Source organism: Ascidia mentula, chromosome 7 (genome assembly GCF_947561715.1).
Source record: "Ascidia mentula chromosome 7, kaAscMent1.1, whole genome shotgun sequence".
In the NCBI taxonomy this organism is placed as follows: Eukaryota; Metazoa; Chordata; class Ascidiacea; order Phlebobranchia; family Ascidiidae; genus Ascidia; species Ascidia mentula.
In genome coordinates, this window is record NC_138572.1 from 1,521,080 (window position 1) to 1,537,450 (window position 16,371).

Consider the following 16,371-nt stretch of genomic DNA (forward strand, 5'->3'; position numbering starts at 1 on the left):
CTCATTTTGCAAATGCAAATCACAGCATTTACAGCACATGGCATGACACGTTTAATAAACTCAAAGGTTAAGTTCAATTAATGTAGCAAGGTCCACTTCAAAAAACCCAAAAACTAAATTTTGTTGAGGTAACACCAAACTAAATGGCCTTGTACAGTGCAAGATTACGCATAATGATATCACCCTATACAGATTGCAAGAAAAATGTCATCAGACCCCTGGAAAACAAAGGACCCACTAATTATTTCCTAACCAGTGTATGACAGTGGAATCTGCAAATCAGTCCGGATTAGAATGGGATTTAAATTTCGGCTCTTTTATTACTCTAATTTGGCTTCGTATGTAAGCTCATTTGACGAAAAAAGCGAAAGTCCACCAAACCTGCAGAATATTTGGATTTCACTACACACTGTAGATTTGTAACGTCACAGACAATGGTTCTAAAATTTAGTAGCCTAACGTAGTGTTTCTCATTTCGTTTCTTGTGCCCCCATGTCACTCGACGGAGATGACACAACAATGTCCGGAATTGCGCTTGGACAGATATCCTTACTATATAGACCCGTGGTAATTAACGGTTACAAAATTAAAGTGACGTTGAAACCAGTACCGCCATACATTGGTTTGACTTGCTCTATATTGCGGATAACTTATTGATACGCATCGATCATATAACGGAGCATATTTATTGGGAGGTATAAAGTTCTACATGGTCGATTAATAGTTTTGGGATTGTACGTCGAAGGAGCTGAATTTCACAGCACCTAAGTTTAAACGTCAAATTTGAAACAACCAATTTACTCGGCGATTAAATAAGTCAGTATTCATCCACCGTGAGAGTAGCTTTATTGTATCAAGCGTTGTTGTGTTTTAGTTTGGTGGTCACAGCATAAAGCAAATAAGCAGTATCAGTATGCTAAACACACCGAAACAACACACGAAGCAAGACTATAAACTGTATGCCCCAAGTCTGTATATGCTTGCTAGGACATGTATTACGCATACAGAAACCGTAAGCAGACTATTACGAATCAGCAAGAAACCAACAAATTCCCACAGTCACCGCATGGTTAGTCATAAACTGTTGTGACGAAACTGACATGGAAACATTCATCTAGTAAACAGTAAGTAACTTACGTAAAGGAAGTGTATGCGAGCAGTGTAAGAAGTAGTAGAGAAGTAATAATGCAATTGGCTTGGATCCAAACACGGAAGCCACAGCACCTTGGCTTCATTCTCTTGGTGTTGTGGATTTTTAAGGACTGAAAATACTGATTCACGTTTACTTTTATTACGTTTCTGCATTTTGTACATGCAGGCTCTGTTGAAGGCAAATGACTAACGGGTTTTTATAACAGTAGTCAAGATCTGTAAAAATGTTTTTAAACCTCCAATTAGTTTTAAACAGCACAGTATACCGTTTTGCAGGAATCATTCTTAGTGGAAATTTTTGAACGCATAAAACACAAACCATGCAAGGTATCATCACGATGAAGATAATGGTTGTTCTAGCTGCAGTTTTGACAGGTAACGAAATACCATTTAGTTGTGCTCGCGAAAGGCTACATTAAACTCGAGTAATTCGTTGAAATCAAACCGCTAATACTAACATATTTATAACGTTTAAGTACATTTTTATCTGATACTTGCAGCTGATTCGTCTTCGCCGACTTGTGGAAAAATATCCAACACAATCAGCATGGTGAGAGGTAGTAATGCAACTTTCTAATTACGTCACATTTCAATGGCTAGTAAACCCATTAACATCGTTGGAAAAACATTTTACGGCACGAACTAGAATATGATGCAAATTTGTAGCCAACAAGCTTACGATGAGATAAAGTAAAATATTATGTTGAAAATAACTAGAAACCAAGAATATATGGAGGATCAGCGGCGTCTAATGGCTCGTGGCCTTGGATGGCAAAGGTGACAAAGTCATCTGCGGGTCAATTCGTGGTTAAATGTGGAGGCAGTATCTTGTCAGATAGATGGGTTCTAACAGCCGCCAGTTGTTTTTCCATCACAGATACGTAAGCAAAATACTAATTTACGAGATATGCAGAAGATTTTTTAAGTGGTCGAAGCAGTGCGCACTGTCTGCAGCATGCCGAAACAAAAACAAAATTTAAACTTGCATTCCAATTTCAGGTTGGTTGTTTTTGTGGGAACTCTTTTCAGGAGCAGTTATGATTCAACACAACAGCAACACAATGTGCTGCAAAAAACAAAGCATCCAGATTATCGGTAGGTTTTGTTTGTTCTAACTCCGCAAAGTTGCTTGACAAAAATCTGTCCCTTCGTACTTACAAGCGTATTGTAAAACCTTCTTTTGATTGCCCTGTTAACGTTTTTGATAAAATACAAACGTCTTTTGGCGGATGTCATATAAAATAATTGCCTTTAGAAACTTCTTGACCGGATATGACGTGGGTTTACTCCAACTTGCAACAAGAATTACGTTTAATGACGTCGTGAGACCAATTTGCCTTCCACCAGGAACAAGCTACGAAATGCCACCTGACACAAAATGCTACTTTACAGGGTGGGGGGCAAAATACGGTATGTCCAACTTTTAACTTAATACTTTAACCATGTAAGTGGTAACTTTAAGGTGAAGCGGAGATAGATTTTCCAACAAAAAATCAGCCAATGTTTAACAGATTTTTCACTGTCCTTCGAAAATCAACTTAGACAAGTGAAGCTGACAATGAAATCAAACACATATTGCCAAACTATATACAGAAAGTATAAAAATACAGCATATACAATGCCCTCTACTGTCATGTGTACTTATGATACCAACAAGGACAGCTGCGCGGTAACATTTTACAATTAAAACTTATTCAAATGAGCATAACTTTAATCCAGTCAAAAAACCTAGGGTGATGGAGGTGGACCACTGATGTGTGATGTTGGTAATAACACATGGTATCAATATGGTGTGAACAGTTTTGGTGGCAGTACTTGTGGAAGTGGAGATAATTTCTTTGCAAAACTAACAGAATTGCACACCTGGATTCAAAGGGGTAAGTTCAAAGCCTTCCCAAGCTGCACAACAAATCCCCAGTTCTATTTGAATAAGAAACTGAGGATGCCAGTTCAGGCGAAATCGATTTTTTACTAATAAATCAGCTGACTCAATTCGAAACTTCTGCTAGTTTCATTGAATTCTTCCCCAGTGGTATTTTTTTACACATTGTAAAACAAAAAATTGTCACAGCCAATAATACCATATTTGATAGCCGACATTCCGACAATGTTTTAACATGTCAGTATCTTAATGCTTCATTTCATCCTAAAACTGTAAGCAAAATGTGGGCCTATACAAAATGATTCTTTTTAATGCACCATATGTTTTGCTGGTTGCTTTGTTTGCATTTAAGTTCAATTACACAGAAACATATAGATGTCCCAGAACTACAGAACAACAAAAAATTATAGCTTGAGTAAAGTTTTAAACACGCTAACTGCCAACAGAGTCAACAGCTTTTGTTTTGCAGTTACAAGCTTGAATTTCAAAGCCCCGCCAGGTGAGACATTGTAGGTTCTACCAAAAATGATAACTGTTTCAAACTGAACACTAATACTCCCTTATTGTATTTATTTAAAGTAATGATAGCTTAATTACATTTATTTATGGAAATTTATCACAAAAATTTAATTAATGTTTAAATTTTTCAATCAAATTTTATGTTGCTGTTGCAACCAGGCATATTGTGTTTTAATTACACAGATGTGAATGAGTGTGAAGAAAAACCAAGTCGATGCCCAGCTGGAAAATGTACAAACTATGTGGGAAGTTACACTTGTGGTTCAAACCAACTGCAGACACCTATGACCCTTACTGTTTTTGTTGTCATTGCAGCTTTTGTAATTAATGCTTTGATATCTTTCTAATCCAATCACAAGTGTGCATGTGAATATATAATCACAAAATGTAAGCCTTGATTGACTTACCTTATTAATGAAATTACTAATAATTACTAATAATTTACTAATAATGAAATGAAAATTTTGTTCTTGCTTGAATACACAACAAAAAGTAAAATTTCAACGATATTTGTACAAATGTTTTGTGTGAATAGGTCAAAGCCACATCTTAAATAATGTTTCATTGTTATGTTGTTGATTTGGTATTTTATTCAATTTAAGCATATGACTTGTAATAATGGCCTTGAACAAGAAAGTCAAAGCTAGTATGTCATATATAGAGCACTCGTTTAGAACAATGTTATGCCCATCATCAGCAATGTCTGCCATTTGCCTAGCATGCTAGCTTTGGCTTTCTTGTTCAAATTACCCAACTCAAAGTTATGTACATGCAAAATGAGTGCATATTGTGTTATACATGTTTAATTTTATTGTGTGAAGAAAATTGTTTAAGTGTGTCAATATGTGTGATAATATATGATGAAAGATACATGCTGACTATACAAAAATTAAATAAAAGACTAAACAAAATAAAATCATTTAATTTGTTGTTAAAAAAGGGCCTAAGTTTACTTGCCAGTTGCAAAAGGCCGCCATGTTATGAATATTTTGCCAATCAGTGGTAAAAATAAAACCAAACAAAATACTGAAATAAATAGCATCACTTACGTTAAACAGATGAAATGGAAAAGCTTTCATTCCTTCATACTGGTTTGCTTTCACCTGAGTCTTCATAACTCATGTGACATAAATCTGCAAATCCAAATAAAATGTAAATAAAAAGTTGAGCAGCAATAGATGTACAACCTACTTACAAATGTGTTGGATTGCAGTGAAAAAGTCTTTTCAAAACATTCTTAAACCATTTATTTTTAATGTGACACCAAACCAAATAGATGCATAAACAGCATGTGTTGCAAAATAAATCTTTGTATGCTTCAAAACAACTATGTGATCAGACTCAAGTGTAAATCAACTAGTACAAAAAATTAAATAAGGAAAGGTTTTTTTATGTTAGTGTGGAACTTGCACCAGACCATATATTCAAACAGTATTTCTAAAAAAATCTTCGGGAACATTGAAATTAAAATTGTGATTATTAATTACAATTTGTCAATGAGGAGAGATTTGGTGATAAAGATAGAATCTGTACACAAATACAGACTTGAAACCATAAACCTGGTATATTGACATTTGGTAACTCACTTCGGTGAGTCGTGAGCGCAATAACTCTTTCCAGTAAAAATTAACACACCCACGTATCCCACACAGCTACCGAGTTATTTTACAAACATTTGCCTATGTTCAAAGAATCGGAAACGGTAATTACTAATGACCGCCCACATTTGTAAAAAGAGAATTACATTTATCACTGCTACAGCAGTTGCACTTTTGAAACAAAGGCATCAAATAAGTAGAATAAAATTTTTAAAGGTGCACAATGCTGTGCTTAATTGTCGTTTCAGCTGCACTTCTTACAGGTAATATACAAGAGAATCTAATTGAATGTCAAATGTTTTGATAATTAAATGTAAGGACTTTTAATGGAACTTTTTGTTTAACGTTTAGCAAACATTGGAGCTTCAACAACTTGTGGAAAAAGATCCAATACATTGGGAAGGGTAAGTTTAAAGCCCACTTATAATGTAATTTACCCAGTGTGTATTTGTTAGCGTGGAAGGATACATGGGGGAACAGCAGCATTAAATGGTTCTTGGCCTTGGATGGCAATGGTGACAAGGTCAACAGGGGGTACACTATCAGTTTTATGTGGGGGAAGTATCTTGTCAGATCGGTGGATTCTTACTGCAGCCGGCTGCTTTCAAAATTACTATGAGTGAGTGATGATATGACAACTTCTGCATCTAATTGTGTTATTTTTATAAGACCAGGAACATATTCCTTGAACATTAACATGATTTTAGTTTGGTGGTTGCTGTGGGAAAACTATATATAAAAGAGATTATGCCAACTGAACAACAACACAGAGTTTCACATAAGTATAAGCATCCAAGTTTTGTGTAAGTTATTTATATTATGTGTTTGTTTTCCATGAAACAATAACTACCACTGTTATAGTGCACTTATCACTTGCAACAGTAACTAATTTACATGATAAAACAATTTAATACAATGTTATTAGTAGCACAGAAACACCACAATTGTGCCACAGATATCATAACTAAGCTTGACACATGTGGGCGATAATGACAAACAGGAACAGGAAAATATGATATCCACACATTATTACTACACCTACGTGGAGACTGAACCATAACAAATTTTGGCATCTGTTCAGTGTAGGCTGGAAACCTTTAGTTTCAAAACCACTTGTGGTTCTATCACTATGACTCCTTAGAGACGGGAAGCACATTCAGGAAACTACCATAACGTAAATAAATAAGAAAACATTTAAAAGTTACAGTGGCGCTTATTATCAAAAAACTGGCTTTGCAAGTTCACTGATAACATTTAGTTACGCTTATTATTTTTTGAGTGCCTTTAGGGGGAACCTCACAACACATATTTTGACTTTCAGAGAGTACATTACTGGTTATGATGTGGCTTTACTCAGACTAGATACAAGAATTACCTATAATGATGCTGTAAAGCCTATATGCCTTCCACCTGGAACGAAGTATGAAATAGCACCCAATACTAAATGCTATGCTGTTGGATGGGGAAAGGTGTTTGGTAATTGCACAATTTTTTGGACTTCATACAAATTATGATATTTTAACATCAATCAGTAAACATTACTTTCTAATATTTGTAAATGGGTTATCAACAGAAGTGGAACAAACCTAAAATATCCAACATGGATCACAAGATTTTACAAACAAATTTTTCCTTTGCTTTTAAAGATTTCTTGCCTTACTTTCCAAATCAACTCAGACAAGTAGAACTGACCATAAAATCAAGAAAACATTGCCAAATTGCATACAGCAAGTACAAGAATGCAGCAAAAACAATGCCTTCCGTTTTGATGTGCACTTATGATACTGGCAAGGATATTTGTGTGGTAAAATTAACTATACATATTAGATACTGTAAAAAATGACCCAATCTAATGCATGTTTATGAAATGCAGGGCGATGGAGGTGGGCCACTAATGTGTGATGTTGGATACAATACATGGTACCAATATGGTGTGAGCAGTTTTAGTGATGCCAAGTGTGGAAGTGGAGAAAATTTCTTTGCAAAAGTGACAGAAATGCACACTTGGATTAAAAGTGGTAATATTTAATTTTTAATAAAATCACCACACACTATTTACGCAGATAAACTAATGCTTTATTATATACCGAATGTTTTCTTCTGTTACAGTTACAAACATGTATTTTCAACCACCATCAGGTAAGCGTGTGAAAATTACACAAAACTATGTTTAAAATGTATTGCAATTGTTGGAAACAAGGATGTTTATTGTTATGATAAAGTATTACAAACTTAGTGACACTAGAAACGCTGACAGTCCTGTCAATTAAACTTTCACAGATGTGAACGAATGTAACGAAAAACCAAGTCGATGCCCAACTGGACAGTGTACAAACTATGTGGGAAGTTACACTTGCAGTTCAGCTAACCAACTACAGATCTTAATTACCATGCATTTGATTGTTGGTCTTTGGGCTTTAGTAGCTATTGCATGGGTTTAAAACTCTTAGATTCCAAGGCAACTGAGACAAAAGGATTGTTTGCCTTATATTTGTCATTGACAATACGTAAAATGAATTACTTAAGCAAGGCTATGCTTGTATACATGAACTTGCTTATGTAGTTTGAGCCACTGGTTTGTGGACTGTGATGTAAATTTATGTGTAACATTACATAAAGCTTTTTCTGTTTGGAAAAATTTGCGTGTGTATATATGCGTTGGTCTAAATTGTTCCAATTGTTGTTATTCGTGTTTCTTTGCAGTTGTTCTTTTAATGTAAAAATATATATTTGGATTCTGTTTGATTAACTATGAATGTATAGGCAAAACCATTGACTTAACAGGCTAAGAAATGCATGTTATGTATGTTGTTTAATTGAGCTCATCACTGCTGTGAGACATAAAAATCAACAGTTAAACACTCAAAAAGCAGAACAATATGAGACGAATGATTTTACTTTAGCGCACCTTGCTTTTGTAATTCACAAACATCTTGTCTCTATCCATTGAATTCCGTTGAGTATCTTGTGCCACTGGCAGCAAAACCTTTTCACAATCTAAGACTGTAGTAACTTTTCCATTTTTCGTGGGTTTGTCTGTAAGCAATGGAAAGTAGTTCCGAAATGTTTTCATTGAAATTAAACCAAACTTCGCGGCCCAGAAAAGACCCGAATGCGTGGTACCCATCCCACAGACTTAAAACTGAAATTTTGTGCAGGGTAACTAGACTTAAACTCAAACCAAACAAAGTACCAGTTTTTAAGAAGAAATACGTTCTTCAAGAGGACACCTGGTGTAATATTTACAAGGCATACGTAACGATTACGGCAGAGGAAGTAACAAAATAAATCAATAGTATTTACTGAATGAAAGCCCAAATATTGTCCAAACACAATTATTAGAACCCCAAAAGGCGACAATTCTGATTCCGTACCCGACAAGACATATTTTTCGACAGACGACGACATCCTCTTTCAATATTTTTCGCTGTGGCGTCACAAAATGTTTGTGTCACGGGTTCTTATAATGAGGTAAAGTATAATTTAATTTTTACGAAACAAGTACATTTTCTTGACCAGTGTTAAATTAAAAAATGTCAACGGTTTTTGTAAACACATTTGACCCGATTTCTTTTATCTTCTAAAACTTTCTGCCCTGTCTGTGAAAAAGCAAGAGTCAGCGGTGTTTCCCCGAAAGCAATCCCCTTTCTTGGAAACCTTGAAGTTTGTTAGTTAGAACTTCTCTGCATTAAAGATGGCGCAAGATGAAAGTCGTCAAAATTTGAACTTACAGTGCTGGGGCGAGGCCTGGGGCTTGCCATCAATAGACATTGATTCACTTTCGGTATTGTGCTATGCAAAGATGGCAAACGCACCTCTTAAAATATCCCATTCTTTGCCCAAAGACACGTACACTGGAACACTCCCAGAACTTGCAGTGAAAGAAATAGTTTATGTAAATCCTCTCAGAATTATCAGCATTTTACGAAAAGAAGGTTACAATGCTGACTTTCAACTGACTGAAAGTGAAAATGCAGACACCTTGGCATTTTTGTCTTTTATTAAACAGAAATTGAAACCAGCAATTCTTTACACACTTTGGCTGGATGCTGGCAATTATACCAAAGTAATCCGACCAGCATATGCAACGATTTGTGGGTAAGACATTTTATTTAAACATTCAACATCTTTGCAAAACTTTAATGAGACAGGAAGCATATTTTTGACATTATAATGCAACATGTATTGTATTTCCAGGCTTCCATGGAGTCTTTGGTACCCATCACAAATCCGGAAAGAAGTTGATCACATGATCCACCAAGCAAAAGGGGCCTCTGATTTTGACAAGACACAAGATATAGAACGACTCGTATACAGAGATGCTAGAGAATGCCTTAATGTATTGGAGAAAAAGCTTGGAGACCAGGATTTCTTCTTCGGAAAAGAACCTTCCACCTTTGATGCTGTTCTGTATGGCCATCTTACATCTATACTTAAAGCTCCACTCGTATCTACTGAAATTAAGGTAAAAGTTGTTTGTAAATAAAATCTCAACATTGGATTTTTAAGACTTTTTTACCAAGAACACCTGACAAATTATACATGAGAACAGCTGATTGTGGAACACAAACTTTATAAAATAAAAGGACTGTTTTTTGTACAGAACCACCTGAATACTTGCAAAAACCTGACCAACTTGTGCTTTCGAATTGATCAAAGGTATTTTCCAAAAGCAAGCATGCCACCAAGTCCAAAGAAAGTTGAAGAAACTGCACAGGGTAGATTTTTGAAAAGAGACCAGGTAGGTTTGACATCTCGATTTTATGATTAACCAAGATACAAACACATTTCGAAAGCACTTTATACCAAATACAATCATGATAGTGAGGTGTTTTTTTGTTCTTAGGTGGTGACCATAGTAGCTGCCTTGGGTGCCATGGTATTGTATGCCCTGACCAGTGGAGTATTGACCGCAAGAAGAAGTAAATTGGCGGAAAGAATTCGAAGTCGCCAGGCTACATTGGATGAAATTGACGACACAATTGACTAAAGCTAGTTTGATGTGAAATTTTTGTGTGTATAATGACTCAAACCAACATAAAAGTACATTATAGTCATCTTGTGTTGGGCAGTGTATGAAGGAAAACAGTCTTGTTAAGTTTTTTTCAAAATTGGCTTACCCTGCTTCATTACCTAAAAGTAATTAAAGATACAGAAAAAAACAATTGTATTGAATGCACGAGTGCTAATAGCAGCAAAAAAAATATCAAATTAAACAGCGACATCTGCAGACTAATTACTATAGCTTACAAACTCGGGAGCATCGAAAAGGTAGAGTTCAGTACAAGGCAACTAAAGCCACCAAGAAAAAATCTATTTGCAAAAACTTTTTCCGTGGAACCATCTCCTCATCGTTTTCCAGTTTGTTGCTCAATAAGCTCATCACAAATTTTTGATAGCTCTTTATTTTCGTTGGTCGTTTGTTCCACTTGCAGTTTTAAAGATTTAGATTGGTTTTCCATATATTTACACCTCGCCTGGTAAAACACCATGTATTAGGCAAAATAAAATCTATATTTTGGTCGAGTGCAGAATATAATGCATTCTTTCACATGCCAAGGTGGAATTGCTGCACTATGAAGTCCTCTATTGGACGACCTTGTGTACCATAAATACATTTCTATTTGTATATAAACAATGCAACAAGTATTTTTCTATGGCAATTAAGTTGCAAATTACCTTCAACCCAGAAATTTGCGACGCCATTTCCTGTTCTTTCTGCTGGTGTTGATCAACAAGTCTAAAAAAAGTTTGTAAGTTTTAAATTTCACCCAATAAGGTTGGTAAATAGAATGAGAAATATGAGTTGGAAAATGGAAAACAAAATTTACTTTTGTTCCCTTTCCTCCATCGTTTCTTTAAGAGCTTTGTAACGTTTCTGAGATGTTCCAAGATTGGATTTGTAATCCTCTATAACCTTTTTGTATGTCTGTTCAGAATTCTACAGAAACCAAATATATTAAACATTGTTTGAGGACAATCATTGTGTTAAGTTAAATGTTAAATATGTAAAAGTCATCAGTTAGCTTTAGTATGTTCATATAGCTGTAAATACAGTATATTTAAGCACATAATCTGGATTATTGCATTGGCTATTTTGTTTGTATTTAAGCACATAATCTTGTATATTATAGGGAGTTGAGAAGCATTTTTGATAAACACAGCAGTTACTTTGCAAGTGGTGAGAGTGCTTTTCATTTGTTCCATTCTTTTCAAGAGTTCCATGTAAGCTTTTTCAATACTCTCCAAATGATTTTTTAATTCGTCCTTGTCTTTTTCAAGCTATAAAAAATATTTAAAAATTCTTTTATACAATTCAAAGTTGATGTATTTCTCATGTCTTACTGCACAGTTTAATGTTTGATAGGAATTATTTGTACCTTACCATATCAACAACACATTTATTCCTTTGTTCTTCCATCTGTTGTTGTATGACGATACTTGAAGTTGTCTCCTCGTGATCTTTTAAAATTTCAAGCAGTTTCTCGTTGTCACTTTGAAGTTTCTCCATGTGTAAAGATGACTCATTTATCTAAAAAAAGTTTCTTTAATTCAACTCAATGTTTCACCATTGCATTTACTCAAGGGTAATCAATGATTAAGTAATATAAATTTGAGGAAAACAGCCGTTTGTAGGATGAAACCAGCTACAGCATAACCTTTGCCACTCAAGGTTCTCTACATTCAATTTACCCCATAATGGGGATAACAAATAACAACTCTGAGTATAAAGAGACTGGCTCATATTACTATTAACACTGTCATGTTTAAAAGAAGACGTTTTGGCAAAAACTTATGCCATCATCAGTTTGAATGATGCGATAGGTGTAGCTCCATGATTATAAGGAGCTGACCAGACCGACGTCACAGATAATAATAACTATTATTTACATTATAACCCTTTTTTAACAAAAATAGAAAAAATAGTTTCAAATATAAACCTTGTCCATTACCTTTGCCACTAAAGGCTCTCTACATTCTTCTATGAGACGACGCATTTCAGTTTCTGAATATCGAAGAACTTCTATAATTTCTTCATTTGAATCTGCATCACTCAGTGTTGAGCACCTCCCTTCACTACCTTGGCTCTCTGTGTCCATCTCTATGGAAAGAAAACATGTAACACTGTTCAAAAAATAGTAACAGGGAACGTCGCCTTTTGACACACATTCAGTAAAGTGCAGTGAAACGAAAGACGCACAAATTCGAAATAATACCTGCACGTTGATAACAGTAATACTGATTCACATTACGTAGTCATTACGTTCGACAGTAGGGAACAAAATGAGCCCGGGCTGGTTGGACATTTTAATTCCCTTGCCATGCAAAAATCGATTAAATATCGGCGTCAAAGTTACGCAACGCAACACTACGATTATGGCGTCACAATCGAATCAAATAGGTTGCTTGCAATAAGGTACCAATGGTAAAGTAAAAACATAACATTTTGAGCACGATGTTCGGTGTTTGAAGTTGTTTTTTGTGGATATATTTATTGATTGAATAATAGTACGGTAATGATTACGTTACAAAGCAATGGGTGATGTTTATCTGGAATACGGGCTTAATACGAACGTGGTAATAAAGTCACGACGCAAAAGTGGTTGTAAAAATGTTGTGTTGGCATCTGTAAATGCGGAATACCAACAACATTGAAATCCTATAGATCGGTAAACGAATCCCGAGTACCCGAATGTAGTAAACTTGGCAAGAAAGGTATTGACGTAAAAAGCGCTTGGGTGTGTATTTAATTCGGACTACAACATCAAAAAAACGAATGATACGAATCCAAGTTTGTGGCCAAATTTTATGTCAGTTTCTGGTTGCAAACTCTATGGTTTTCAGTCGACTACATAAGACAGACTGTTTTTTTTCAAAAAAAAAACAAAACAATGTTAATAACAGGAGCTTTCTTGACCTACTAACCACTTTATCAGGAACAACAATATTTTTTCTTGTTTACCTCGCATGAACTTGGATGGGCTGTCGCAGAGAAAATCTGGAGCCTGTTTTGACTCCGTCTCCTCGGTCATGGTGGGAAGAGGAAGATTCTTCCTGGATAAACTCAATCTCCCACAAAGATCAATAATGTCTGACCTCCTGCCCATCAACATTGAAAGACGATTCAGTTGATCTTCTCGTGAAACCAATGGGTCGAATTTAAGATAAAGTGAGTGTTTGTGAAGGTCTGGAATCTGAAAAACAGGTTGTTTATTTGCTGTTTGCTTTTTCAATTCATGCAATATTGGTAGTTTTGTTTACATGTGTATAGTGTTTAATACGTTTCCTGCTTTATGACAATTGGTATTGGGAGCAAGTTTAAACCATTGTTTCTTAGTGTGTAAAATTCCTTGCCAGACTTCACTGTAATACAGCACGCAGGAACTCTGGGTCAACACTAACATCAATACTAACTCACCACAACTCCTTCGCCTTTGTTTGCCAGATAATCCAAATCAAAATCGAATCCGTTTTGCATTACTACAAAAACAGGTGGTTGGTAGAACAACAAGTAGGACTGTTTTACCCAAAATTTGTGGTCATGCAATTCACAGGCATTGTAAGCATGGTTTTTATAGTCATTAGCGGATTTGATAAATTAAGTTCAATTTGAATCAAACAGGTAAAAAAAATATTTGTTTTATCAAAATGTCTAAGTACTAAGCAAGCCACAATAACTTTTTGTAGTCGTGGAAAACTGCCAATACAAGTCTGCGACTATAAAAATACCACCTACACGATTCTGCACTGACAAAGTTCATTTCATCAGCTTTGGGCATTTCATTACTTGACTCGACCTGTCCATTGTTGACCTCTGGTTGTTTGTGCTCAAGGTCAATAGATTGACCCTTGACATTAGATAATTGTTCCTTAGCCTCTTCTCCTGTTAGAGTTGCATCCAAATCCTGATAAACAACGACACAGGGCAATAAAAACATCAATATTTGGCTTCATTCAACTGAACATTAACTATAAAGTTTAGTTATCATTTACAAAAAATTAATACAATATAGAAAACTTGCAAATGAAAACATATATATTTGAATTTCAAAAAATCTTAACAAGTTTTTAGTTTAAGTTTAAACTCACTTCTAGTTGTGAAGAAGGGTTGGTTGCATCTTTGCTCTCAGCTATCTGGGATGTTTTCTCTTCTTGGGTTGCTATTGGATTTACACCTGTTGTATTTCCAACTGTATCATCCAGGTTGCATAGACTCATTTCATTTGGTGAAGAAGTTAGAAGGCTACTTAAGTTCTTTTGATTCATACCTGAATTCCTCTGATAAAAAACAAACACAAAGTTACATGTAATTGAAAACATGGCAACTACATCTGTAGTAGTGTGTGCAATTGTATGCCAAACATAATCCAGAAGGTAAAAGAACGTTTGATAACACTGTATATTACTTTAAATAATCAACGGCAAAAACAAGTTGTCAAACAGAACAATGTGGTGAAAATCAGTTTGTTATATTCAGTTTTCTAACCAAGACTATCATTATAAACTTAAACCTGCTTACTTTAATTAATGTATTCAAATGTACATACTATATGAGTCTTTGGCATTGAGGAAAATATTTCTGTCATTGGAGAATTAAAGTAGGAATCTTCAAAAGGATTGTCAGCAGTCATATCAACACAAGATATGGAATCATCTCTTGTGCTCATGTCATGTTTTCTTGTCATATTAACATTGCTCAGTCGGTTTTCCTGAAAATGACCACCTTTACTTTGTATGTTAAAAACTTGTATTAGCAAAATGTTTCCAATAAAGCATTGAAGATAAAGTGATGTTTTTTGTTAAGTTTTGAATAACATACTGCTGGTTGTGTGCTTGAAGAACTTGGTTGTGTTGGTGAGGTTGGAAGGCATTTTGAAGAGGAAAATGGGTTAAAATTGTCAATGTCAATGTTATCTAAATTGTAACCTCCAGAACCAGGTAATTTAAGGTGCCTGCAACAAGTCAACAGGTTAAACTCAAAATATGAAGAAAATGTAAACTATCTTACTTGTCAACTTGTTGATTTTTCGTGTTTGACAAATGTTTAGTATCTTGGGTTTTGTTTGTAACTGATAAAACTTTTCGCTGTTTTGGAGTTTGGTCAATTTCATCTGCAATAGAAATTTCTGTAAAAACAAATAAAAATTTATGAGGTTTTTTTTAAAGTTGGTTAGATGTGCTGATAAAAATCTTAGTGGAATATGCCCCCAAAAACAAACTTACTTGGTTCCGTATTCTCCTTGTCCTCACATTTAGGGCAATCTTTAGCCAGAGGGTTGACTGTTATGTTCGCATTTTTATCTACACCAATCACCTTTTTGATATTAGGACTATCTGCAATCTTTCCTTTTTTATATTCTTGATTTGTGTCAGCTGATTTACTAAATGTATGGTAAATCAAACATTAAAATAAAAACAACTCAATTCAATTCAGGGATTTTCTAATTTTTTTAGAATAAAAATATATATATGCATGTAAATATGCACATACCTAGATTGTTCAACAACAGCAGTGATTATGTCATCAATAAAATCTTGCGCACATTCTACATATTCTTTGTGATCAACTTTTGTAACAACCTAATAATAGAAAAATGAAAGTTTAATTGCCAGGTTTACAGAATACTAACACAAAAATAACTACCTCTATCCTTTCTCTCCATTTTAACTCCTCATCTAAATCCTTCAAGACATGCCAGTCTGGTTTGGCACCTTTTAAAGTGGGTTTTGTCTGTTGTTTTTCTGTCTTTTTTTGTTCCTTACTTATAATCGTTCCAAGGGGAGTTCGGGCTGGAGTTTGAAACTGCACCTGAAATTTTTCAAATTAGTTGTACATTATTTATCGAAAACTCCTAAAATATATTCTTGAAAATATCTTTTTAATCTATTGTATTTGCTGGATTACTAGTTGCAAACACACTTTTTGAGGTACAGCCTATTTATTATACACAGAAAATCCATGTCCTGCATATTTTTAATCATTTCTCTAGCACAGGTAATGTTGATGGTTGGCATAAATATTCAGTAACGTTGTGGCAATTAATACCTTCAGATTCTTGTGTATAGGTGTCTGATGTACCATTAAGTTTTCATTGTCGCATACTGATTTCAAGATTGACGACGGAGCAGTGCTTGGTGAAAATGTCAGAAAATCATTGGAGTTCATGTTGTGAATTTCATAAACATGTCAAGATACAGGCTTATTTGTGATTGTTACAT

At 34.8% G+C, this 16,371-nt stretch overlaps 4 protein-coding genes across 5 annotated transcripts; 3 read left to right on the forward strand and 1 right to left on the reverse strand.

Moving 5' to 3' along the window:
- The first annotated feature begins 1,882 nt into the window (after positions 1 to 1,882).
- On the forward strand, positions 1,883 to 3,969 carry LOC145908868 (chymotrypsinogen A-like). The gene is made up of 7 exons (XM_082996190.1): positions 1,883 to 1,929; positions 2,152 to 2,247; positions 2,408 to 2,562; positions 2,664 to 2,821; positions 2,885 to 3,029; positions 3,504 to 3,533; positions 3,737 to 3,969. The coding sequence occupies exons 1-7, from the start codon at positions 1,883 to 1,885 to the stop codon at positions 3,898 to 3,900; spliced, it is 795 nt and encodes a 264-aa protein (XP_082852316.1). The 3' UTR covers positions 3,901 to 3,969.
- Positions 3,970 to 5,313: 1,344 nt separating this feature from the next.
- On the forward strand, positions 5,314 to 7,897 carry LOC145909003 (chymotrypsinogen A-like). The gene is made up of 9 exons (XM_082996323.1): positions 5,314 to 5,414; positions 5,503 to 5,555; positions 5,607 to 5,770; positions 5,859 to 5,954; positions 6,473 to 6,627; positions 6,798 to 6,955; positions 7,025 to 7,169; positions 7,261 to 7,290; positions 7,432 to 7,897. Exons 1-9 carry the CDS (start codon positions 5,375 to 5,377, stop codon positions 7,590 to 7,592), a joined length of 1,002 nt encoding a protein of 333 aa, XP_082852449.1. The 5' UTR covers positions 5,314 to 5,374; the 3' UTR covers positions 7,593 to 7,897.
- Positions 7,898 to 8,788: 891 nt separating this feature from the next.
- On the forward strand, positions 8,789 to 10,280 carry LOC145909005 (metaxin-1-like). The gene is made up of 4 exons (XM_082996325.1): positions 8,789 to 9,249; positions 9,349 to 9,616; positions 9,755 to 9,892; positions 9,998 to 10,280. Exons 1-4 carry the CDS (start codon positions 8,846 to 8,848, stop codon positions 10,139 to 10,141), a joined length of 954 nt encoding a protein of 317 aa, XP_082852451.1. The 5' UTR covers positions 8,789 to 8,845; the 3' UTR covers positions 10,142 to 10,280.
- A 198-nt stretch (positions 10,281 to 10,478) lies between these two features.
- LOC145908994 (uncharacterized) lies at positions 10,479 to 16,363 on the reverse strand. 2 transcript variants are annotated; one of them, XM_082996313.1, is made up of 17 exons: positions 16,199 to 16,363; positions 15,797 to 15,961; positions 15,644 to 15,732; positions 15,376 to 15,533; positions 15,161 to 15,278; positions 14,972 to 15,104; positions 14,700 to 14,861; positions 14,242 to 14,430; positions 13,889 to 14,057; positions 13,571 to 13,632; positions 13,115 to 13,346; positions 12,105 to 12,253; positions 11,537 to 11,683; positions 11,323 to 11,433; positions 10,983 to 11,092; positions 10,831 to 10,891; positions 10,479 to 10,628 (listed from the first exon to the last, which is right to left on the reverse strand). In XM_082996313.1, the coding sequence occupies exons 1-17, from the start codon at positions 16,316 to 16,318 to the stop codon at positions 10,500 to 10,502; spliced, it is 2,304 nt and encodes a 767-aa protein (XP_082852439.1). In that variant the 5' UTR covers positions 16,319 to 16,363; the 3' UTR covers positions 10,479 to 10,499. The 2 variants fall into 2 exon arrangements, with proteins under 2 accessions (XP_082852439.1, XP_082852440.1); XM_082996314.1 differs by having other exon boundaries at positions 10,495 to 10,628; positions 15,161 to 15,263.
- Positions 16,364 to 16,371: the final 8 nt, after the last annotated feature.